The sequence below is a fragment of the Gossypium hirsutum genome, chromosome A01 (assembly GCF_007990345.1).
Source record: "Gossypium hirsutum isolate 1008001.06 chromosome A01, Gossypium_hirsutum_v2.1, whole genome shotgun sequence".
Taxonomy (NCBI): domain Eukaryota; kingdom Viridiplantae; phylum Streptophyta; class Magnoliopsida; order Malvales; family Malvaceae; genus Gossypium; species Gossypium hirsutum.
Window position 1 is genome coordinate 115,285,703 of NC_053424.1, and position 19,875 is coordinate 115,305,577.

Sequence of the window (19,875 nt, forward strand, 5' to 3'; positions counted from 1 at the left end):
TAAATATTAAATATTACAATGAGGATGTTTTTGTTTTTTTTATATTTTATTATAAAAAATTAAAAAAATAAACAATTAATGGAATTTAATCCTAAAACATCATAATTTTTAATATCTCAATTTTACCATTTGAACTAAATTTTTATTTTTCAATAGTTTACGATTCAATTCATGTTTTTGTGTTAAACATAATTCATCAGTAGTTATATTAAGCGAGTGAAGTGATCGAATTAACATGTATAAGTTGGATTACAATTTATGCAATTGAGTTCCAATTTTACATCCATTAATTAAAATGTTAGTAGCCTAGATGTTGTACATTAAAGATCTAAGATTGAACTCCTAATTGTATTCCATTACAAGAGTTAGCCAGCAACACTTTGTCAATTTGATCTTATCATATGTGTATAACCCTCGTAAGACACTTATGATCCCTTTAGAATTTATTCATTTACCAACTTTGCTTGTTTTTCTTCTTCTTCTTAAAGTTCACTTAAATATACTATGAAGTAAATGATCATTCACTCACTAAATGATTTAAAACATTATGACAGGACCCTTAGCCAAGTTCCATTTACATTAACCATATGATGCCTTTAAGAGGATATCATTGGCTCTTGATAAGGGTTATGATTCCATATCTATAAATAAATCTACACCATGCATAAGTTGCATATTCAACGTACAAACATACTTACTATTTTGAGGATGTTTTGGTTCATTATACATCAAAATATACAAGTTATATATATGTAATCACATACAAACTTAAGATAAAGGTTAAACATACAATAAACATCACAAGTGAATTGATCTACAAATGGATTCAAGATCATTCAATTTGGGTCTAGTCCAATATATTATCAATCTAGGCTAATGAATTTATGTCTCTACTTAGAAGTTGCCCCTACTTGGATAACAAGGACAAACTATCTCCTCTAAGGGCTTTAGACAATATAATAGCTCTTATATGAGTTTTTTGCTCATTGTAATTCCATAAATTATAGGAATGTTTAGATTACCAACCACAGAAAGTTGTCTACGGGGCTTTAGACAATATAATAGCTCTCATATGAGTTTCTTGCTCATTGTAATTCCATAAACTATAGGAATGTTTAGATTACCAACCATGGAAAGTTGCCTTTCGCATACAAACTCTTTTGTTATAACACTTTCTCATAGTTAAACATAGATAATCAGTAAATCTGTTTGTTTATACCACTTGCTTTACATGCAAGTTACTGGAAACATACTAGCATAGAGATTATTAAATAGCATGCATATATTTTTGTGAATAATCACTTTAAATGTTCAAAGTAATTTACATAGAATACAATGAAATTACAACACTTACGGCACAAACGTGGTCTAATATTTTCTATATGCAATTATGTCTTCATTTATTTTGTATAACTTATAGGATAATTTTTTTTAAGTCACAATAGTGCCAACAAAATCAACCATTATAAGTACTAAATTGAATTAATAACTCAATTCAAATTAATTAACTAATTAATCATAATAAATATAAACAAATTCACATATTTACATAAAATGTGACTTGAATCTAAGACCTCAAAATTATATAAAGTTCTCAAGCTAGACATTGAGCTATGACCTCGTTAACTTTTACCTTTTTGTTATATGTATTTTATTTTTTAGCTTATTTTTTCATTTAATTATTTTGTAACGCGATGTATCTTTTAAATATTTTTTTTTAGAAAAAATTACATTTCTTTTTCAAAGAGATATTTTCTTAGTATATTATTTTCTCATACTTAAAAGCAAAATCCCATTTATATATTTTTAAAAAATCCTTTCATAAAGGAAATGCAAATTTTGGTTATTTCCATAATTCCAGAGAAACTAGATCCCAAGAAAAAAGAAAAAAGAAACCCTAACCAATGATCCAAATTAATGGATGCTGATAGGCTACTTATAATCAACCGAATCATTTATAATCCCTAATTATTAGGAGATTATTAGCAGTGTTTTATATAGAGAAGGAATCAAGACATACATGGTTGTCCACTCCTTTATTTCAATTAATAGCTCATAATAATTTGCGTGTTTCATTATTATGTTAATAAATCGAAAGTGACTGCACACTAACCTGCCATAAATACAACATTTTAATTTGACAAAGACATGATTAAATTACACTCTACATCATTAAATTTTAATATTTTGAGTTATTTATTTATTTTTTTTCTTATGAGTATAGTATTATGATCTTAATATTTATTTTATATACAATATTTAGAATTATTTATAGACCATCACTGACTTTTAAATAAGAGAATAATGCGTTTCAGCGCACTCAAACTCATATTTTCTTATACTGACAATAATATCAATACCAACTGAATTAATATTCAACTAGCTATTTTGAGTTAGTAAATTTTAACTTATTCTAAATGTTTATTTGTACATTAAATCTAATCACACTAACATGCAAGGCCTAAATAACAAAGACAAGGACAATAACTTGACAATTGAATTGCATTTGTCTACTTTAAAAAACTTAATCTCTCTATTTAGCTTGTCAAATTTTGATCTTTTTACTTAAAAAGAGAATTAAGGGGATGTAGACTCTTCGAATTTTCAAAATTATATTTTAGATCTTTTAATTTAAAAAAAGTTAATCTATGTCCTTAATATAAATATATAAAAATACAGTAAATTAGAGTTTGCCCCCAAAGTGTTTTAGTTTTTAATTCCTTTTTTGCCCCCTTTAAAGTTTATTTAAAAATTGATTTCATTTTATAAAAGTAATTTTGTATGCTAAATTTGGCAACAATTGTAGTTAAAATCTCATTAATTTTATTAATTTCTGTGAAGTGTGCCTCGTATTTTAGACGAAATAGAGTTGACATTGTGACGAGGATGAGTCGTCATCTCGACAATACGATTACGATGTCCTGACAAGAAGTAATGCCATGTCGCGATGATGTGAAGATGGACATCTCGATGAGCCGATAGTGATGTCACGACGTGAGACATGTTCCCCACTCAATCGGGTTTCTTTTCCTAGTTAAACTCCGTTATATTTTCTCAATCTAACTCTCATTATTCCAAGGATGTTTTAGTAATATTTCTATACGAAATTTAGCCTATAAATAGGTCTCTTAGCAATCCTAGATAGTTAAGAATAACAACAACAAAATTAAAAGAGTCTGTGGGAATTTCAGGGAATCTTTGTGTTTTGAGTTCAGGGTTTATTTGTTTCTTCATCTTGTACTCTCATTTTTGGGTTTTTTTTCATTTAAGTGATGTAATAGCCCTAATTTGACCCTGGTCGAAAAGTGGTTTCGGGACCACAAAATCGAGTCACAAAATTATATAAATTTTCTTTTCTATGTTGATTATATGTAAAGTTTCATGTGTGAAAGTATCGTGTCTTAATTTTGTCATTTGAATGTGGAATTATTAAAAAGGACTTATGTGAGAAACTTGAAAATGTGATAGGTTAATTTGTAGTGGCCAAATATTGTATGGTTTAAAATATGGGGACTTGCATGTTAAATATTCCTTCCTTAAGTTAGTGGACGGCAAGGTTAGTGGATGATGGACATTTTATGCCTTTTATATTAATAAATTAAATGTTAAATGAATAAATAATATAAAATATGAACTTATATTAAAAGAAATGGATGATAAAAACAAAGTTGGTTCATCTTTTTCTTCTTCCATTGCTGTACCTAAAGAAAGAAAAGAAGAAATTGAAGTTAAGGCATTTGGTCACCTTTAAGTGGATTAAGGTATGTTAATGCTCTTTCATTGAAAATCTTTGTATATTGGGAGTGGTCATCAAGTATAGAAGCTAGCTCATGGCAAATGTTTTTGTAAAGTTATGAAGATGACATTCGGTCATGGATGTTTGTATTTCTTTGATGTTGTTTTTGATGCTTTAGTGTATTGAGGGTTGATTATAGATGAGTTGAGCTTGGTAAAATTAAATGTTTGTGGCTTAATTGCTTAATGACAATCGGCTATGTTGAAATGCTAAATTAGTGCTAAATTGTAAGTATTTAATTGAGTGTTAGCCGAAATTGAGCTTATGATAGTAATTAGAATTTGTGAAATTTATGCATTTTGTGGTCCAAGTGTGATAAGAACCATACGGTTATGGCATGTAAGCATGAAGATTTGTGGATGTTTTAGAATTGGCCTAAGTGTTTTAGTCATTAATATATATATATTGCCGAATGTATGCTTAAGGAATTGGTTAAGTACATTGTTGTTAAATGCTTGTTGTTTTTGTATAATTGTTGCCTAGCTACTAAATGAACTTAGGGTATTATGGATAAGTTTAAGAGTGGCATAATTGAAATGAAGTTTGCTTGTGCCGAATGTGATTTTAGTGCATGAATTAGGAGTTTAATTTCATTCGGTAACTCATACCAAATTGGGAGATACTATTAAACATTAGTTTTATTTGTTGAATAATTGAAGTGAGCTTTGAATGGTTGTTTTGCTTATAATGGCCGAATGTGAACTTAAGTTTTGAATTACAATTGAAGCTTGTTAGTTAGTTGATGATATCCTTTGATAGCCCTTTTGATATTCGGCCACTGTTAAGGAATTTTGAATTGGTTATAAATTTCTATGTTTTAATTAGCAAATTGAATTATTGAAGGTTGAGCTAATTATATATGTATACGTTTTATATGTACATTAATTTCTTAGTCTATGTTATTCGGCTATAATCGTCATGGTAGAATTTTTTTTAATTTGTAAATTTGTTAATCATTAGCTCAAGAGCATCAAGGACAAAAGTCAGAAAAAGGGAAGACAAAACTAAGCGAATAGCTGTAGAATTATAGTCGTCGACAACTCTTAAGGTAAGTTTCTAGCATATAAGTTTAGTTATAGTGAAGAATGATATGGAATACGGGTAAAGATGGGACTATGAATTGGTGTAATTACCTATAGTAAAATGATAAGGAATAAGTTACTTCTATGAGCCTTAGCCGATTGGTTATTAGAAAAGTGATATTTAAATTATGATTTGTATGTGATAATAAGAAGTACTTATATATGATGATATGTTTTAAACTCAATGGTAAGTTCTTAAGTAATTGAGTTTGATTCCTTTGTAAGTTTTAAGTTTTAAAACGGGATGAATATGAGTTATGTATATACGTTAAGGTCAATGACTTTTCTAAATGACGGCATATATGATATTATGTTTTAAATATGTGAATGAGAACTTTACAGAGTAAATTGTATAAATCTGCTAGGGACAGCAGCAGTAGCGTGTTTTGGAAAAATTACCATAAATTGTGGGAGTTGAGTTAAAGGCTGAATAAATTATGTAATTAAAGCTTGATACGTCTAGTTTCGTATAAAAGAAATCGTGTAAGCAAAGGGGTTGACGGTAATGAGATTTTCAAGGTTGTGTGAGACAGAGTCAGAATGGCTCCGAAATCCCCTGTTCATATTTGGAAAATCATCATAAATCGTTCAAAAATGATTATAAGATAAAATTATATGCTTAGACTCCTTAATGAGTCTAGTTTCAAACAAAATAAACGAAAACATATTTTTAATTCGGTACAATGAGAAATTAAATTCTTAGTGAAGAGTAGTCGGAGTAGTCTAGCAGTAAAATAGGGGAAACTTTAAGAAAAATCTGGTATTGATTGGCCAAACCAAAAATTCTGAAATTTTTTTTTGATAGAGGATATACGAGTATATTTTCATGGAAAATTAACGGCACATAATTTGGAATTTCGTAGCCCCAGTTACAAATAATTTAACGACTGTTGCTCAGGAAAAACAGCTTGTAGAGAATTTGTGGTTATGTTGTAAACATGGATAAAACTTGTTTTAGTTGCTCATAAGCTATTGATTAAACCCATACGTGAATTCTAAATTGTGATATTGTAAAATGATATATGAGTGTTAGATGGATCTTTGATATTAAAATTTGTGAAATTGTAAGTTTATAAGTATTCGAATATGAAATAATAGTATGGCATGAAATTGAATTATTCATTGGAAAATGATAGATGTAGATTCAACCAAGACAAAGTGTATACGTGAAAGTATATGTGGTATGTGAAGTATATTTGGATAATTGTGATGTGAATACATGAAAATTTATATTTTGATTTAGGATTTTATGAGATGAATGTGAACATGCATATATGTGATAAGGCCGAATGGCCAATGTGATGAATGTGAACATGCATATATGTGATAAGGCCGAATGGCCAATTTGATGAATGTGAACATGCATATACGTGATAAGGCCGAATGGCCAATGTGATGAATGTGAACTTGCATATGTGTGATAAGGCCGAATGACCAATGTGATGAATGTGAACATGCATATATGTGATAAGGCCGAATGGCCAATGTGATGAATGTGAACATGCATATATGTGATAAGGTAGAATGGCCAATGTGATGAACGTGGAAGTGTATATATGTGGCGAAGCTGAATGGCTAATGCGAAACGTGTATGAGATGGATATGAGGTAAAGCCGAATGGCTAATGCGAAACGTGTATGAGATGGATATGAGGTAATGCCAAATGGCTAATGCGAAACGTGTATGAGATGGATATGAGGTAAAGCCGAATGGCTAATGTGAGATATGTATGAGATGTGTGTATATATATATTTATATTGTGGCCAAATGACAGACGGCGGAATGTGTGTTTTATTAGATATTTGATGAGGTAAATGAATTACAAATATGATAGTCGATGTGAATGTTGTAACATGTGAATAAATATGCATGAAACTCTATGATGTAAACCTGGGATTAAAGACCAGATGACCATATGTGGTGACTATGTCTGGGTTAAGACCCGCTGACTTCGTGTGGAGATTTCATCTGAGCTAAAGGTCTCGTCGATAATCCGAGTAGAGGTTAAAGCTATAAGACTTTGCAATAAGAATTGCTTATAAATATATTCAATGCGAAAGGTTAAACAGGTATGTACTCCAAGTTTATATGTGAGCTTGATTTGAACTAAATCATAAGGTAGTTATGTGATGCATACGTGAGCAATCTATAAGACTATTCCTATGATTATGTGACATCGGATCAGTGTAAGAGGTTATGTGAAATTATACAATATATCTATGTCACATGAGCTCACTTTTATGTGAAAGTTTATCTGCCTATTGTATATGATGAGATGTGCATATTCGATAAAGGGATGGTATGCCCGAAGGAAGAGTGAAATAAAAATACGAACAACTATGTTATAATTTGATTGTTATCTGTTGACACTGCTTAAAACTTACTAAGCATTGTAATGCTTACTCCGTTTACTTTGTTTCCTCTGTTTTATAGATCTCATTTCGAAGCTACAGGCTCGGGGATCGTCAGCAACTAGTCACACTATCACTATCCACTGCTTGTTACTGTTATGTTTTGAATTATTTTATGGCATGTATAGAATAGACCAGTGGCCGAAGAATATTTTGGTTAATGTATATAAGCCATGCGAAAATGACATCTTTTGAATGTGTACTTATAGAAGTTTAAATTGTATCCCTGACTGTTTTTAGTACTTATCTAAAGGAATGTTCAAAAAAAAAAATTTTACTGTCTGATATGAGTTTCAAGTCCGGTAATGCCCCTTTACCTATTCTGGCGATGGATACGGGATTGGGGTGTTACAAGTGAAGTTTTCTTTACTCGTGGTTTTTTATCCTCTTTAGAGGAGTTTTTCTACGTAAATATTTGTGTCCAATTTTCTCAATTTTCGTTCGCGTTCTTTGCATAATTCGGGTTTAACCCAAGAAATTGGTATAAGAGTGTCTTACTAATAATGTATTGTAGGAGGTACTTTCGGAGAAGACGACAACAACCCTATGGAGAAAATTGGAAGCCCTGTATATGAAAAAGTACCTCACAAATCTCTTTGTATTGAAACAACGATTATATACGTTCCGTATAACAGAAGGTGAGTCTATTGAGGCTCACATCAATGAATTTGTAACTCACCTAAATTACTTGAAAAATGTTAAAGCCAACATAGGCGATGAAGATCATGCTATGTTATTTCTTTGTTCTTTGCCCTATTAATACAAAACTTTCAGGGAAACCTTGATTTATAGTAGAGAGAGACTCTCGTTTAAGGACGTGAAGGGAAACCTTTTAAGTAAGGATAAACTCGACAATGTGTTAGGCTCAAAGAACAAGTCACATGGGGAAGTCTCGGCTTTGGTTGATAGAGGAAGACAACAATCTAATGATTCGAGTTAGAGAAAGATCAAAGGCAAGATCTAAGTTAAGGAATCGCGACAAGAAATGTGGCTATTGCAATAATAAAGGCCACATCAAAACAAATGTTAAAAACTTCAGAATAAAATTAAGAGGCCCCCCGAAAATGACAAGAAAGGCAAGCAAAAATCTAATGTAGACAATGCTAGTGTAGCCAATGATAGAGGTGATGATTTTTTTCTAGTGTCAATGACAGAAAGGTCTAAGTTTACTTTCTTATGGATTTTGGATTTGGGGTGTTCCTACCATATATGTCCCAACAGGGATTGGTTCTTCACATACAACTTAATTGAACGTGGAGTTGTGCTTATGGGAAATAACTCACCCTGCAAGATAATTGGCATTGGTACCATTCAAATTAGAATGCACGATGAGATAGTTAGAAAGTTATTAGATGTCAGGCATGTGACCAATTTAAATAAGAATCTCGTCTCTTTGGGTATTCTAGATTCGAATGGGTGCAAAATCGTCATTGAGTTAAACAGACTAAAAGTATCTCATAAAGCTTTAGTATTGATGAAAGAGTAGAAAGTTTGCAGCCTATACATTCTACAAGGTGCAACAGTATCCGGTTCAGTAGCAATTATAAAAGAAGGGATGAAATCGTCACCACGTCGTGATGAGGATTTCCCTAACATCGCGGCGACATGATAAAATCCGCTCATTTCAAATTCTGAAGAAACTCAGTTGTGGCACATGTGACTCGGTCATATCAGTGAAAAAAGTATGACCATTTTGAGAAAAAGAGGTCTTCTTAGAGGCACTGGAGTTGGAAAGTTAAATTTTACGAGTATTACATTTATGGGAAGCAGACCCGAGTCAGCTTTGATTCAGTAGTGCACAGGACTAAAGGGACCCTAAGTTACATTCATTCTGATTTATAGGGTTCGGCTCCAATCATCTCCAAAGGACGTAGCAGATATCTTCTAACTTTTATTGATGACCACTCTAGAAAGTTTTGGGTATACTTCTTGAAGTATAAAAACAAAGTCTTCGGGATCTTTAAACAATGGAAGACCTTGCTTAAAAAATAGATTGGGAAGTCTGTAAAATTATTTAAAATGAATAATGGGCTTAAGTTCTGTTCAATGAAATTCAATGATTTCTGTAAACAGGAAGGAATTGAAGGACACCGTACAGTTGTTGATACCCCGCAACAAAATGGTGTTGCCGAATGGATGAACAAAACATTACTTGAAAAAGCCTGATGTATGCTCTCCAATATAGGTTTAAAAAAAGGAGTTTTGGGTCGAAGCAATTAATCTTTCAAGCTATTTGGTGATCCGATCTCTGCACTAAGCTTTGGATAGAAAGGTTCTTGAAGAGATTTGGTTAGGTAATCCTCCTACCTACTCTAACCTTAGAGTATTTGATTGTCCTACATAAGCTCAAATTAGGTAAGGAAAGCTTGAACTGAGGGCAGTGAAGTGTATTTTTTGAGTTTTGCGAACGGGATAAAAGGCTACAAGTTATGGTGTCCAGAGACGAGTAAGATCATCATCAGTAAAGATGTTACATTTGATGAAACAATGATGATTTTGTCTAAAATAGGGTCAAAGGGTCAAAACAACATCGAAAGGCCAAGTATTTCAAGTAAGGTGTAGTCGAAAACAAAAACACACGGTGACGTCACGGGGTGGCGGAGCACAACGTTGTAGTGACATGATGAACATGGGTGATGTCCCGACGAGGAGAATCGTCACGTTGTGACGTCAGGCACAAATTATAAAATGTATGTTTCCTCGATACAACAAAAGGTTTTTGAGGCTTCCCCATCCCAACTAGAGACCTTTCAAAATTATAAGCTAGCCCTAGACAGAAAAAGGCTAAAGATCAAACCACCGCAAAAATATTGTGAAGGAAACTCGTGGCATATGCTCTAAGTGTTGTAGAGAGCATCAATTCAGCTGACCTTTTGAATTATTCAGAGGTATTTCGAGCTTCTGATTCTAACAAGTGGCTTGTTTCCATAGAAGAAGAAATAGAGTCTCTAATGAGAATGAGAGAGAACAACTTGTTAAACCACTCACCGGGAAGAAAATAGTTGGTTACAAGTGGATGTTCAAAAAGAAGGAAGGCTAGGGTTAATGTGACACAAGATATAAGGCGGGGTTGGTCGCAAAGGGCTACAATCAAGTGGAAGGAGTTGATTTTCATGATTTTTTTTCTCTTATTGTGAAGCATAAGTCCAATCGAGCATTGTTAGATATTGTTGAATCAAACAATCTCAAGTTAGAGCAATTATATGTGAAAACTTCATTCCTTCACGGGGATTTAGACGATAACATTTACATGCAGCAACTTGAAGGCTTCAAGCTTGAAGGCAAGGAAGATCGTGTGTATCTTCTTTAGAAATCATTATACGGCCTGAAGCAGTCTCCACAACCGTGGTACAAGAAGTTCAATTCTTTCATGTTAGGTATTGGTTTCGTTCGAAATAAGTACGATAGTTGTGTTATTTACAACATTTAGATGATGGTTCATTTATTTATTTGCTATTTTATGTTGATGATATGTTAATTGCGGCTAAGGATCCATCCAAAATTGAATGGCTAAGGATCTTGGTGTAACCAATAAGATTTTAGGGATGAAAATTTCAAGAGATCGACACTCCGAAAAGTTATTTTTGCCACAACAGAAAAACATTGAAAGGATTCTCGAGCGGTTTGGAATGCAAGATTATAAATCAGTTAGTATTCTTTTAGCTTCTTATTTTAGACTTTTGACTTTAGGCTCACCACAAATTGAAGACAAAGAAAGGTACATGTCCTTGGTTCCTTATTCTAGTACAGTCAAAATCCTAATGTATGCAATGGTTTGTACTCGTTCCGATATTTCACATGTTTTTAGTGTAGTAAGTAGATATATGGCCAAAACTGAAAAATTACACTAGCAAGTTGTTAAGTGGATTTCTAAGATATTTAAGAGGGACTTCTAATACTTGTTTAGAATTCAAAAGATGTTTAGAAGATCTAGTCGGCTATGTAGATTCAAATTATGTTGGAGACCTAGACAAAAGAAAATCTGTTACAAGTTATCTATTCATCTTTGAAAATTGCACTATTCGTTGGAAAGCCACTCTTCAAACCACTATGGTTTTATCAATTACAGGAGCTGAGTATAGCAATCACAGAAGCTATGAAAGAAGCCATTTGGTTGAGAGGTCTATTTAGGGAGCAAGTTGATAAAAACGATAAAACTATCTTATACTGCGATAGTCAAAGTGTGATACATCTCACGAAAGATCGATGCATCATAAAAGAACAAAGCATATAGATATTCGGTACCACTTTATTCGAGAGGTGATCATGCAAGGAGATATTCAGATTCTCAATATTGGCATAGAGAATAATCCAGCAGACATGATGACGAAGAGTCTTCCAATTTCCAAGTTCAGGCATTGTTTGGACTTTATAAGCATTCGACAGAAATAGAGTTAGGCCCTTGGCGAGGTTCCAAAAAAAAATGCATTTCTGAAATATGAGTCAATGTGGAGATTTGTGGAGTGTGCCTTGTATTTCAGATGAAATAGAGTTGACACCGTGACCAAGAAGAGTCGTCGCCCTGATGACTCGATTACAACGTCACAACGTGACAACGTGTTGCCCATTCAACCGAGTTTCTTCTCCTAGTTAAAATCTATTATATTTTCTCATTCTAACTCTGATTATTCTAGGAATATTTTCGTAATATTTGTACACGAAATTCAGCCTATAAATAGGCCTCTTAGCAACCCTAGATAGTTGAGAATAACAACAACAAAATTAAGAGAGTTTGTGAGAATTTTAGGGGATCTTTGTATTTCGGGTTTAGGGTTTATTTGTTTTGTACTCCCCTTTTTAGTTTTTTGCCGTTTTAGTGAAGTTTTATTTGCCCGTAGTTTTTTATCCTTTCCAAAAGGAATTTTCCACGTAAATATTTGTATCCAATTTTCTCGATTTTCGTTTGTGTTCATTGTATAATTCAAATTTGACCCAACAATTTAGTATCTTTCTTACCTTTTCAGTCAATTAAATGATATAATTACATTAATTGGTATATTAATGTTTTTCATTGCGTTAAAAAAGTTAAAACCATTGTAAGTTTGTAACGATAAAGACAAATTTTACATTTTACTTTTTTAATGCATGTAACTTATATTTTTCTTCTACAATATAATATAAAATAATTTTATGTAATACTATTGATTTTTAATATAGTTTTTGTTTCGTATAAAAAAGTTTACATATGCAATTAGATCAAATAAAAAAAATTGTACTTGTGGCCAATCTAACTTGTAAGGCCTTTGAAACTTTTTAATATTAAATTAGTTTTACAATTTACATATAATTTTATAATTAAAATCAACTAAAATACATGTTATAAGTTATTCCTTCACTAAATTTGAAAAATTAGTTGATAAGATTTTTACTAATTTATTGCATGCATATAAGTTGATGTGGGTTAATATTGCATATAAACTACTAAACAGCTGATTTCCACCACAAGTCCCCGACAAATGTACCATCTTAGATGAAGAGACAAATGCAGCTGTCGAAACTATTTTTTTAAAAACGGGGATCGACTTTAAAACAAAGTGTGGAGTCGCCACTAATCTTTTTGTTTAGGTGTGATTGGATCACCTAATAAAACATTTTATTACATTTAAATCAATTTTGGTCTACGCAAACTTAAAAATGGGTTCAGGAGCCGGTTACGTATGAGGAAGGGTTAGCACCCTCATTATGCCCAAAAATTGGTACCAGATTGATTAAGTGATGTCCTTATGTCTAGATTTTAGAAAAATATTTTGAAATATGGTTCCCTTTTAAAAAAGCATTTGTGTGGTTCAAGTTGATCATCAAAATTCTCTCATTTCAAAGGTACGTAGCACCACATCCAGCATGATTGGACACGATTCTCCATACATTTGAAAATACGATTGATTTTTGACCCCCGAAAGCTTGTACGTTGAAAATTACAAAAGGATGTCCCATGATTTAGTCCAACGAAGAATCGAAACCCAGTATGGTAGGGCACGATTCTTCGAATTTTCAAATATTGAACATTGCCTTATTTGAAAACCTTTAAATAAACCATTATAAATTAGCTCAAAACGTTTTAATTTTACTTGAAATAAAATGGAACGATTGATTTTAAAAAGTTGAAAATTATAATGTAACATTTGTAGACTAAAAGGAAAAATAAAAACATGGGATAATATGCACACATAAAATACAATACTTGGTGAATCAATATAATATAACCTTATTTAACCAATTAACAAAATAAATAATTAAGTGTAACTAATCTAAGAAAAATGTAGTCAAGCTTTTAAGCATGGATAGAGAACAATTGATATAACAATGCAACAAATATACATGAAATAATATAAAAAAACAATTAACCCATGAGATACCAAACAACATAAAATTAATATGATACAAAACAACTTCTAAAGAATGATGCATTGGTGAACAAACAACCCATGTTAGAATTTAAGATAATTTATAAAAACTAAGAAGGTAAATAATTTTAAAAATAGATGTTACAAAATGAAGACATTTGAATCAAATAACATGCAAAATGATTTAGAAAAATACATTTATTTAAAATTGACAATATACACAAATAAAGATAAATTTAATAACGTATGAAATATAAAAAGGCATGCAAAGGTATATAATAAAGAATGATTTTAGGAAATAAATTATATACATAATAGATTTAAAAAATATATATATATAAATAATTTAAAAGCAACTATATGAAAAATAATAATATGGAATTTAATATGTATATAGAATCAAACTAATTTTACTATGAATCATATATGTACATACATATATATATAATATTTGGATGAAATATTACGTAAAATGTTAAAATAATATAATAAAGAACTTAAAAATGATGATTTTATAAAAATAAAATAAAGTTATTAAAATAGGTCAACACATATACACATATATAAAAATGTTAAGAACTTTAAAATAATAACCATTACAAATCAAAAACTCAATTAAAATAATTCATGTACATATATATATATTATCTAAAGGAATATTGTACAAAACGTTAAAATAATCTAATGAAAAAAACTTCAAAATAATTGTACAAATAAAAACAAATAAGATTATTAAAACGGATCAACATATATAAAAATATTAAATGTATTAAAATGGTAGTTATACGAATAGAAAACTAAATTAAAATTGAATTAAAATAAGAGAAATAACTTAAAAATAAAATAAATTGTTGGGATTAAAATAGGGACCCATGTGCGACGCGTGCGAATTCACAAGGACTAAAGTTAAAATATCCCCGATCCCGAAACGCTGCGTTGAGACGCAGGTTAAATTACAACAACACACAAATTTTAGGAAAAATTTTAAAAACAACCGAAGTACTAATTGGAACTAATTGAACTGCAGCGCAAAGGGAAAGGACTTATATCTCAAATGTCCCTCAATGACCAAACATGTGGATCTTGAGCGTGTGCAGGTTGAGTCATTGGGTTGCAGCTCCTTGAATGATGCCATTTTGAGGCCATTAATATTGGCTTAAAACGGTGACGTCCAAGAGTCCTTATAATCACAAAACAAACCCTAAAAATGAAGTTCGCAGCCATTAAAAAAATGAAACCCCATGTTGCTCTCTCAAACTTTCAGCCGACTCAAGCCTAATCACTTGCCTGACTCCATCGCAGCCAACAACAGGCGCGTTCGCCCTTGAAAACGATTTATAGCCTCGGATTCCTCTTTCGACGAAGCAAAGAGGAATCAATGGCAGATTCGCAAGGTAAGACCCCGCTTTTCTCTTGCTCTTTTATTTTTTAAAAACAACAGCGAATGATTGAAAAAGAAATGAGATGATTCAATGGAAAACTAAAGCGACTAGAAAATAAAAAAATCACCTTAAAAATATGCTTTCGAAATGCTCTTTTTTTAATATTCAGTGTGCGTCCCCTTTCATAGTACAAGCGAGGGCTTTTTATAGCCCAAATTTACAGAATAAATAGCGAAAAATAAAAATATTTTTGTTGTCATTTGTGTATTCTGTTGTTTCTCGTGCATTCCTTTGCTGTGTTTATTTTCCTTCTCGAAGGTTCTGTTGACGTGGGGGCGTACGGAGAAGAAACAACTCGTGTGGAGGCCGTTCATGGGAGGCCACTCGTGGGAGCCCGTTTCTGGCTAGTTGCGGCGCTGACGTTCCAGAAGCCTCTAGGGTTTCTGGTGCCTTTCCGATGTTGGGCTCATCTGGGTTTTGGGTTTGGGCCATTGGAGTCGGGTCTAGGGTTCAATTGGAATTTTTGTAATCTGTGAACTCTATTCGGCTTTTATTTTAATTTATTCGGTTTATTTATGTTTTTTTAATTTCTTGTTTCTTTTGGATTTTAACGGGCCCAGGCGAAATGGGCCTATTACAGCAGTAATAGTTTTTTCTAGTTCGAAATTGTATATGGGTTTAATCAACTAATGGTTTTGCATAGAAGTCTTTAATTGGCTGAGTCCGGGTTTAACTAAAATTTTAGGTCTATTTGTTAAGTTCAAGTCTAAGTTAAAAAATAGACCTAACATTTTACTCAAATTTAATTCGAATAAAAATGTTAAAACCTCAACTCAATCCATTCAAATTAAATTTTTTATATAATTTTTAAATATATATAATACATCAAAAAACAAAAAATATTAAAATAAATATTTCTTAATAATTTAAAAATAACATTAAAACAATAAGAAAATAATATTGACACGGCAAAAAATAACATATTTTTTTTGTCTTTTTGTAAATTCAAGTCGAGCTGAACTTAAAGCAAAAAATACCTTATTCAAGAACTAACCTATTTTTTGAACGAAACTTATTTTTTACCTAAATTTATTTTTTGAACATATATTTTTATTAAAATACTCTCACTATTCAGACGGGCCTGCCTAACTCATGAACATATCTAATTTTGCGTATTAATGAAATTACGACTTACCAGCAGCTTAGATGGAGAGAAAATACAGAGTTGATTATAAAGCTCAAAAGTATGCATATTTATAAGAGGAATGAGGCAAATGCATAGAGAGCTAACTCCCACTTAAACCAATCCATATCTACATAAGAAAACATCAAGATCCACTTCTTTATGCTACTTCTAATGAAGAAATTTTGAAGACAACAAATACGAAACCACTTCAAATATCTTTAGCTAAACCCGACAAATCAATATGCCCAGATTCAGTTGGTTTAGGAGAATCTTCCTTTTGTTTGTGATCTTCAATGGGTATTCCTCGCCTTGTAGATGGTGCTGATGATGATCCTCTGCCATAAGCATCTCCGAATATGTCGAAGAAATTATTTTTCATCTCCTCAGCAGCATCAAAGAAACGGTTTATCCCACCAAAGAACTGGCGTTCGATTGCCTCCATGTCACTACGTAGCCCGGGAAAATCAAACGAACCTTCTACGTGTGATCCAGATGAGAAACTCCCTTTTAGCATTTGTTCTGTGACATCATCTTCGGTATACTCTTTGGTTGATTGCAGCACTTCGACCGGCCTAATACAGAAATACACAAAAATGTAGTAAGAAATCACATTCGGTGATCAATCCAAAACAGAAATGGAGTAGTTAAAAGGGATATTAACCGTTACTACAGAAAAAGAAAATGATATTAGCCATTTCCACTGAAGTTTTGCAGCAGTCTCCACAAAGAACAATTAAGTTTTGCTTATAAAACTAAATCATTCCATGAATCATATGCAAAGAAAGAATGCAGTGGACGCGAACTAATAGCATCTACTGTCATCACAAAATAAGTTAAATAAACCAAACAAGAAATCAGATATTTGCAATTCATCTACTTCGAAGCATCATTAATTAGGTGGAGATGAATGGGCATACATGCATTAAAGGTGTCAATTAACTAAACACAGTTAAAATTTCCATGCAGCTCCCCCCTCTTCTTTTTCCTCCATCTCTTCCACGGATGAAAAAATTGGTTGAGAGGTCATTCTCTGATAGATGATCTCTTAGGTATATGTAAAGCAATTGTTAGACAAAAGTTAACTAGAATTTACAGTCTTAACTCCAAAGTTGGAACAGCAAACATGACCATAGAAACCAGTTAAGAATAAAAACAGCTTGAACTTGTTAATCAAAGTAATTTTCAATTTCATATTGAACTAGGAATAGCTGCTTGACATAAAAATGTACCATCAACTTAACATAATATGTAATCAACCCATCACTATAATTCCTTCTAGACAAGACTTATATACTTAAATTTTCATTGTTTTCTATCACTGCCCTTCTTCTTCCCTCTTCCGTCGATAAAAAAGCTGGAATGATAGCAAATGCTATAATCATAACCTATAAGCAAATCATCATCTTTCTCTAGGCCAACAAATTTACAATGAAATAGAACACAATTATTTGGAATATTTATCGCACTACTTCGCTAGTTTTTAAAATCCAAGATCTCAAACGTAACCTCATATAATTACAATAATTGTGCATATCAAGTTCACGTAATTCAATTAATTAACGTAAAATTAGGGTTATTTTCTGATAATTACAATAGATTGAGAATTTTACATTAAAAAATTTGCAATAACAATCAAATAGAAAAAGGAGAAGTTAAACGTTGGGATTGGTTTTACCTTCCAAAGCATTCTCTAAGAACTTCTTCAGTTTTCTCGCACTTTCGAACGAGCTTTCCGGGCTCGACTTCTTCGGTCTTGCACTTCGATTGGACCACCTTTCTGGTTGAGCAATGATCGCCGTCGCGAGCAGAGGATTCGACGGCGTCATTTGGTTCGTCTTTCCACACCCAACCCATTTTCCTTTTTTCTCTGTCTTTCTTCTCTATTGTGCGTTGCTGTTTCTAGACCTTACTATTATATATTTCGCTGTTACGTTTCCTTTGCGGCAAGGAAAGCGATGCTGTTATACTCCCTGTGGCATGTGGCGATAACCGGCCCAAAAAATGATATGGTCAGGACCATTGAAGAGCCTGAATGGTTGAGATTTTGGACAAAGGCACTGGCCCAACAATTTCTTACTTGGGATTCTCCAGTTTTGTTTTTACCAATTGGCCCGATTTTCAAATTTGTAAATGAATTTTTCGGCTTTATTCACTTTTGGCCCATGATTTTTTCACATTGGTATTTAAATTTCTTTTTGTTCCATTTTGATACTTAAATTTTTTTTTTAAACATAGATCCTTGAACTTGTGTTCCACTGAATGCGGGAAAAAAAATCGTCATCCAATCAGAACACGCCACATTTACACTGCTAATGTGGCTGTTGACTGCTGATGTGGCCGTTGACTGTGCGTTCATCAGTCAAAAAATCATTAAGGAAAATGTAAAATTTATTTAAAAAATTATAAAAATTTGTAAAAATTCTAAAAAATAAAAAATTGCAATAACATGTTACAAAATTGTAAAAAAGAGAGAGCAAAAGTACAGAAAAAATTGTAAAATTTATTAAACATTATAAAAAATTGAACAATTATTAAAAATCATAAAATTATAAAAAAAACTGTAAAAATATTAAACATTATGAAAAATTGAACAATTATAAAAAAATTAAAAAGTAGTAAAAATTTAAAATTTAAAAACTAAAAACTAAAAACTATATAATTTAAAGGTGTGTATGGGCCGGGCCGGGCCCAGACAAAATTTTAGGCCTGGGCTAGGCTAGTCCCGAAATATGGACCTAAAAATTTGTCCAAGCCAGGCCCAAAATAAAATTGTTAAGCTCGAGCCCGCTCGGCCCGACCTATATTAATTTTTTTTAGCTTATTTTATTAAATAAAAAAAATTAAAATATAATAAATCAAATCCATTTAAAACAAATATTAAAACAATAAACAAATAAAAAATGATACTAAAATAATTCTTAAAACAATACACAAATTGAAAATATAATAAAAAGTAATTATATTAAAATTGAAAATAAAATGTAAATATGATTAAAAATATAAAAAATATATATTTAGTATATAATTCAGGCCGGGCCGAGTCTGGGCTAAAAAAGTTTTACCCGAGCCCAGCCTGTTTTCTAAACGAACCTCATTTTTTTACCCAAATTCATAATTCAGGCCTATATTTTTACCCGAATCCTCTCATTTTTCGAGTGGGCCTTCGGGTAGATCGTTTCTCTACAAGACTTCAGCCAGTATTCAAGTCCATTGTTCTTACGGCTTTGATACCTGAAACCATTCTTTTAAAGGAATAGATGTTCCCAATTCGATACCCACTTTTTAGAAAAAGCTAAGAAATTGGCTAGTATTAATTCATCTTCTCATGCCACTATCATCAAAACCAAAGTCAGCTTTAAATTCCAAATTAAAAATTGCAACACATTTGGAGCAATTTCCCCTGACAACGAGTTATTTGAGTCTATAAGAGTTTATGAAAGTCGATGTAAATGGCGGCAGATAAGCAAAAAACATGGAAGCTCGCCGGATGGCGGCGGTCTAAATGGTAGCAAATAGGAACTCAAAGGTTTTTCGGCTTTAAGCTTCGAGGAATCGTAAAAGGGTGATATTCACCGGAGAAGACGCCGAAATCTGACGGCGATGGTAAAGGCAGCGACGGCATCAATCAGTGGTTTAGCCACTGGAACTGTAAAACCTTACCCTTCATGATTAGC

At 32.0% G+C, this 19,875-nt stretch overlaps 1 protein-coding gene and 1 long non-coding RNA gene across 2 annotated transcripts; one reads left to right on the forward strand and one right to left on the reverse strand.

Moving 5' to 3' along the window:
- The first annotated feature begins 14,389 nt into the window (after positions 1 to 14,389).
- On the forward strand, positions 14,390 to 15,720 carry LOC107925512 (uncharacterized). Its single transcript, XR_001692018.2, has 2 exons — positions 14,390 to 15,027; positions 15,334 to 15,720. It is a non-coding gene; the product is annotated as an uncharacterized lncRNA (long non-coding RNA).
- Positions 15,721 to 16,222: 502 nt separating this feature from the next.
- On the reverse strand, positions 16,223 to 18,164 carry LOC107925508 (fra a 1-associated protein). The gene is made up of 2 exons (XM_016856230.2): positions 17,877 to 18,164; positions 16,223 to 16,773 (listed from the first exon to the last, which is right to left on the reverse strand). Exons 1-2 carry the CDS (start codon positions 18,053 to 18,055, stop codon positions 16,410 to 16,412), a joined length of 543 nt encoding a protein of 180 aa, XP_016711719.1. The 5' UTR covers positions 18,056 to 18,164; the 3' UTR covers positions 16,223 to 16,409.
- Between the last annotated feature and the right edge of the window lie 1,711 nt (positions 18,165 to 19,875).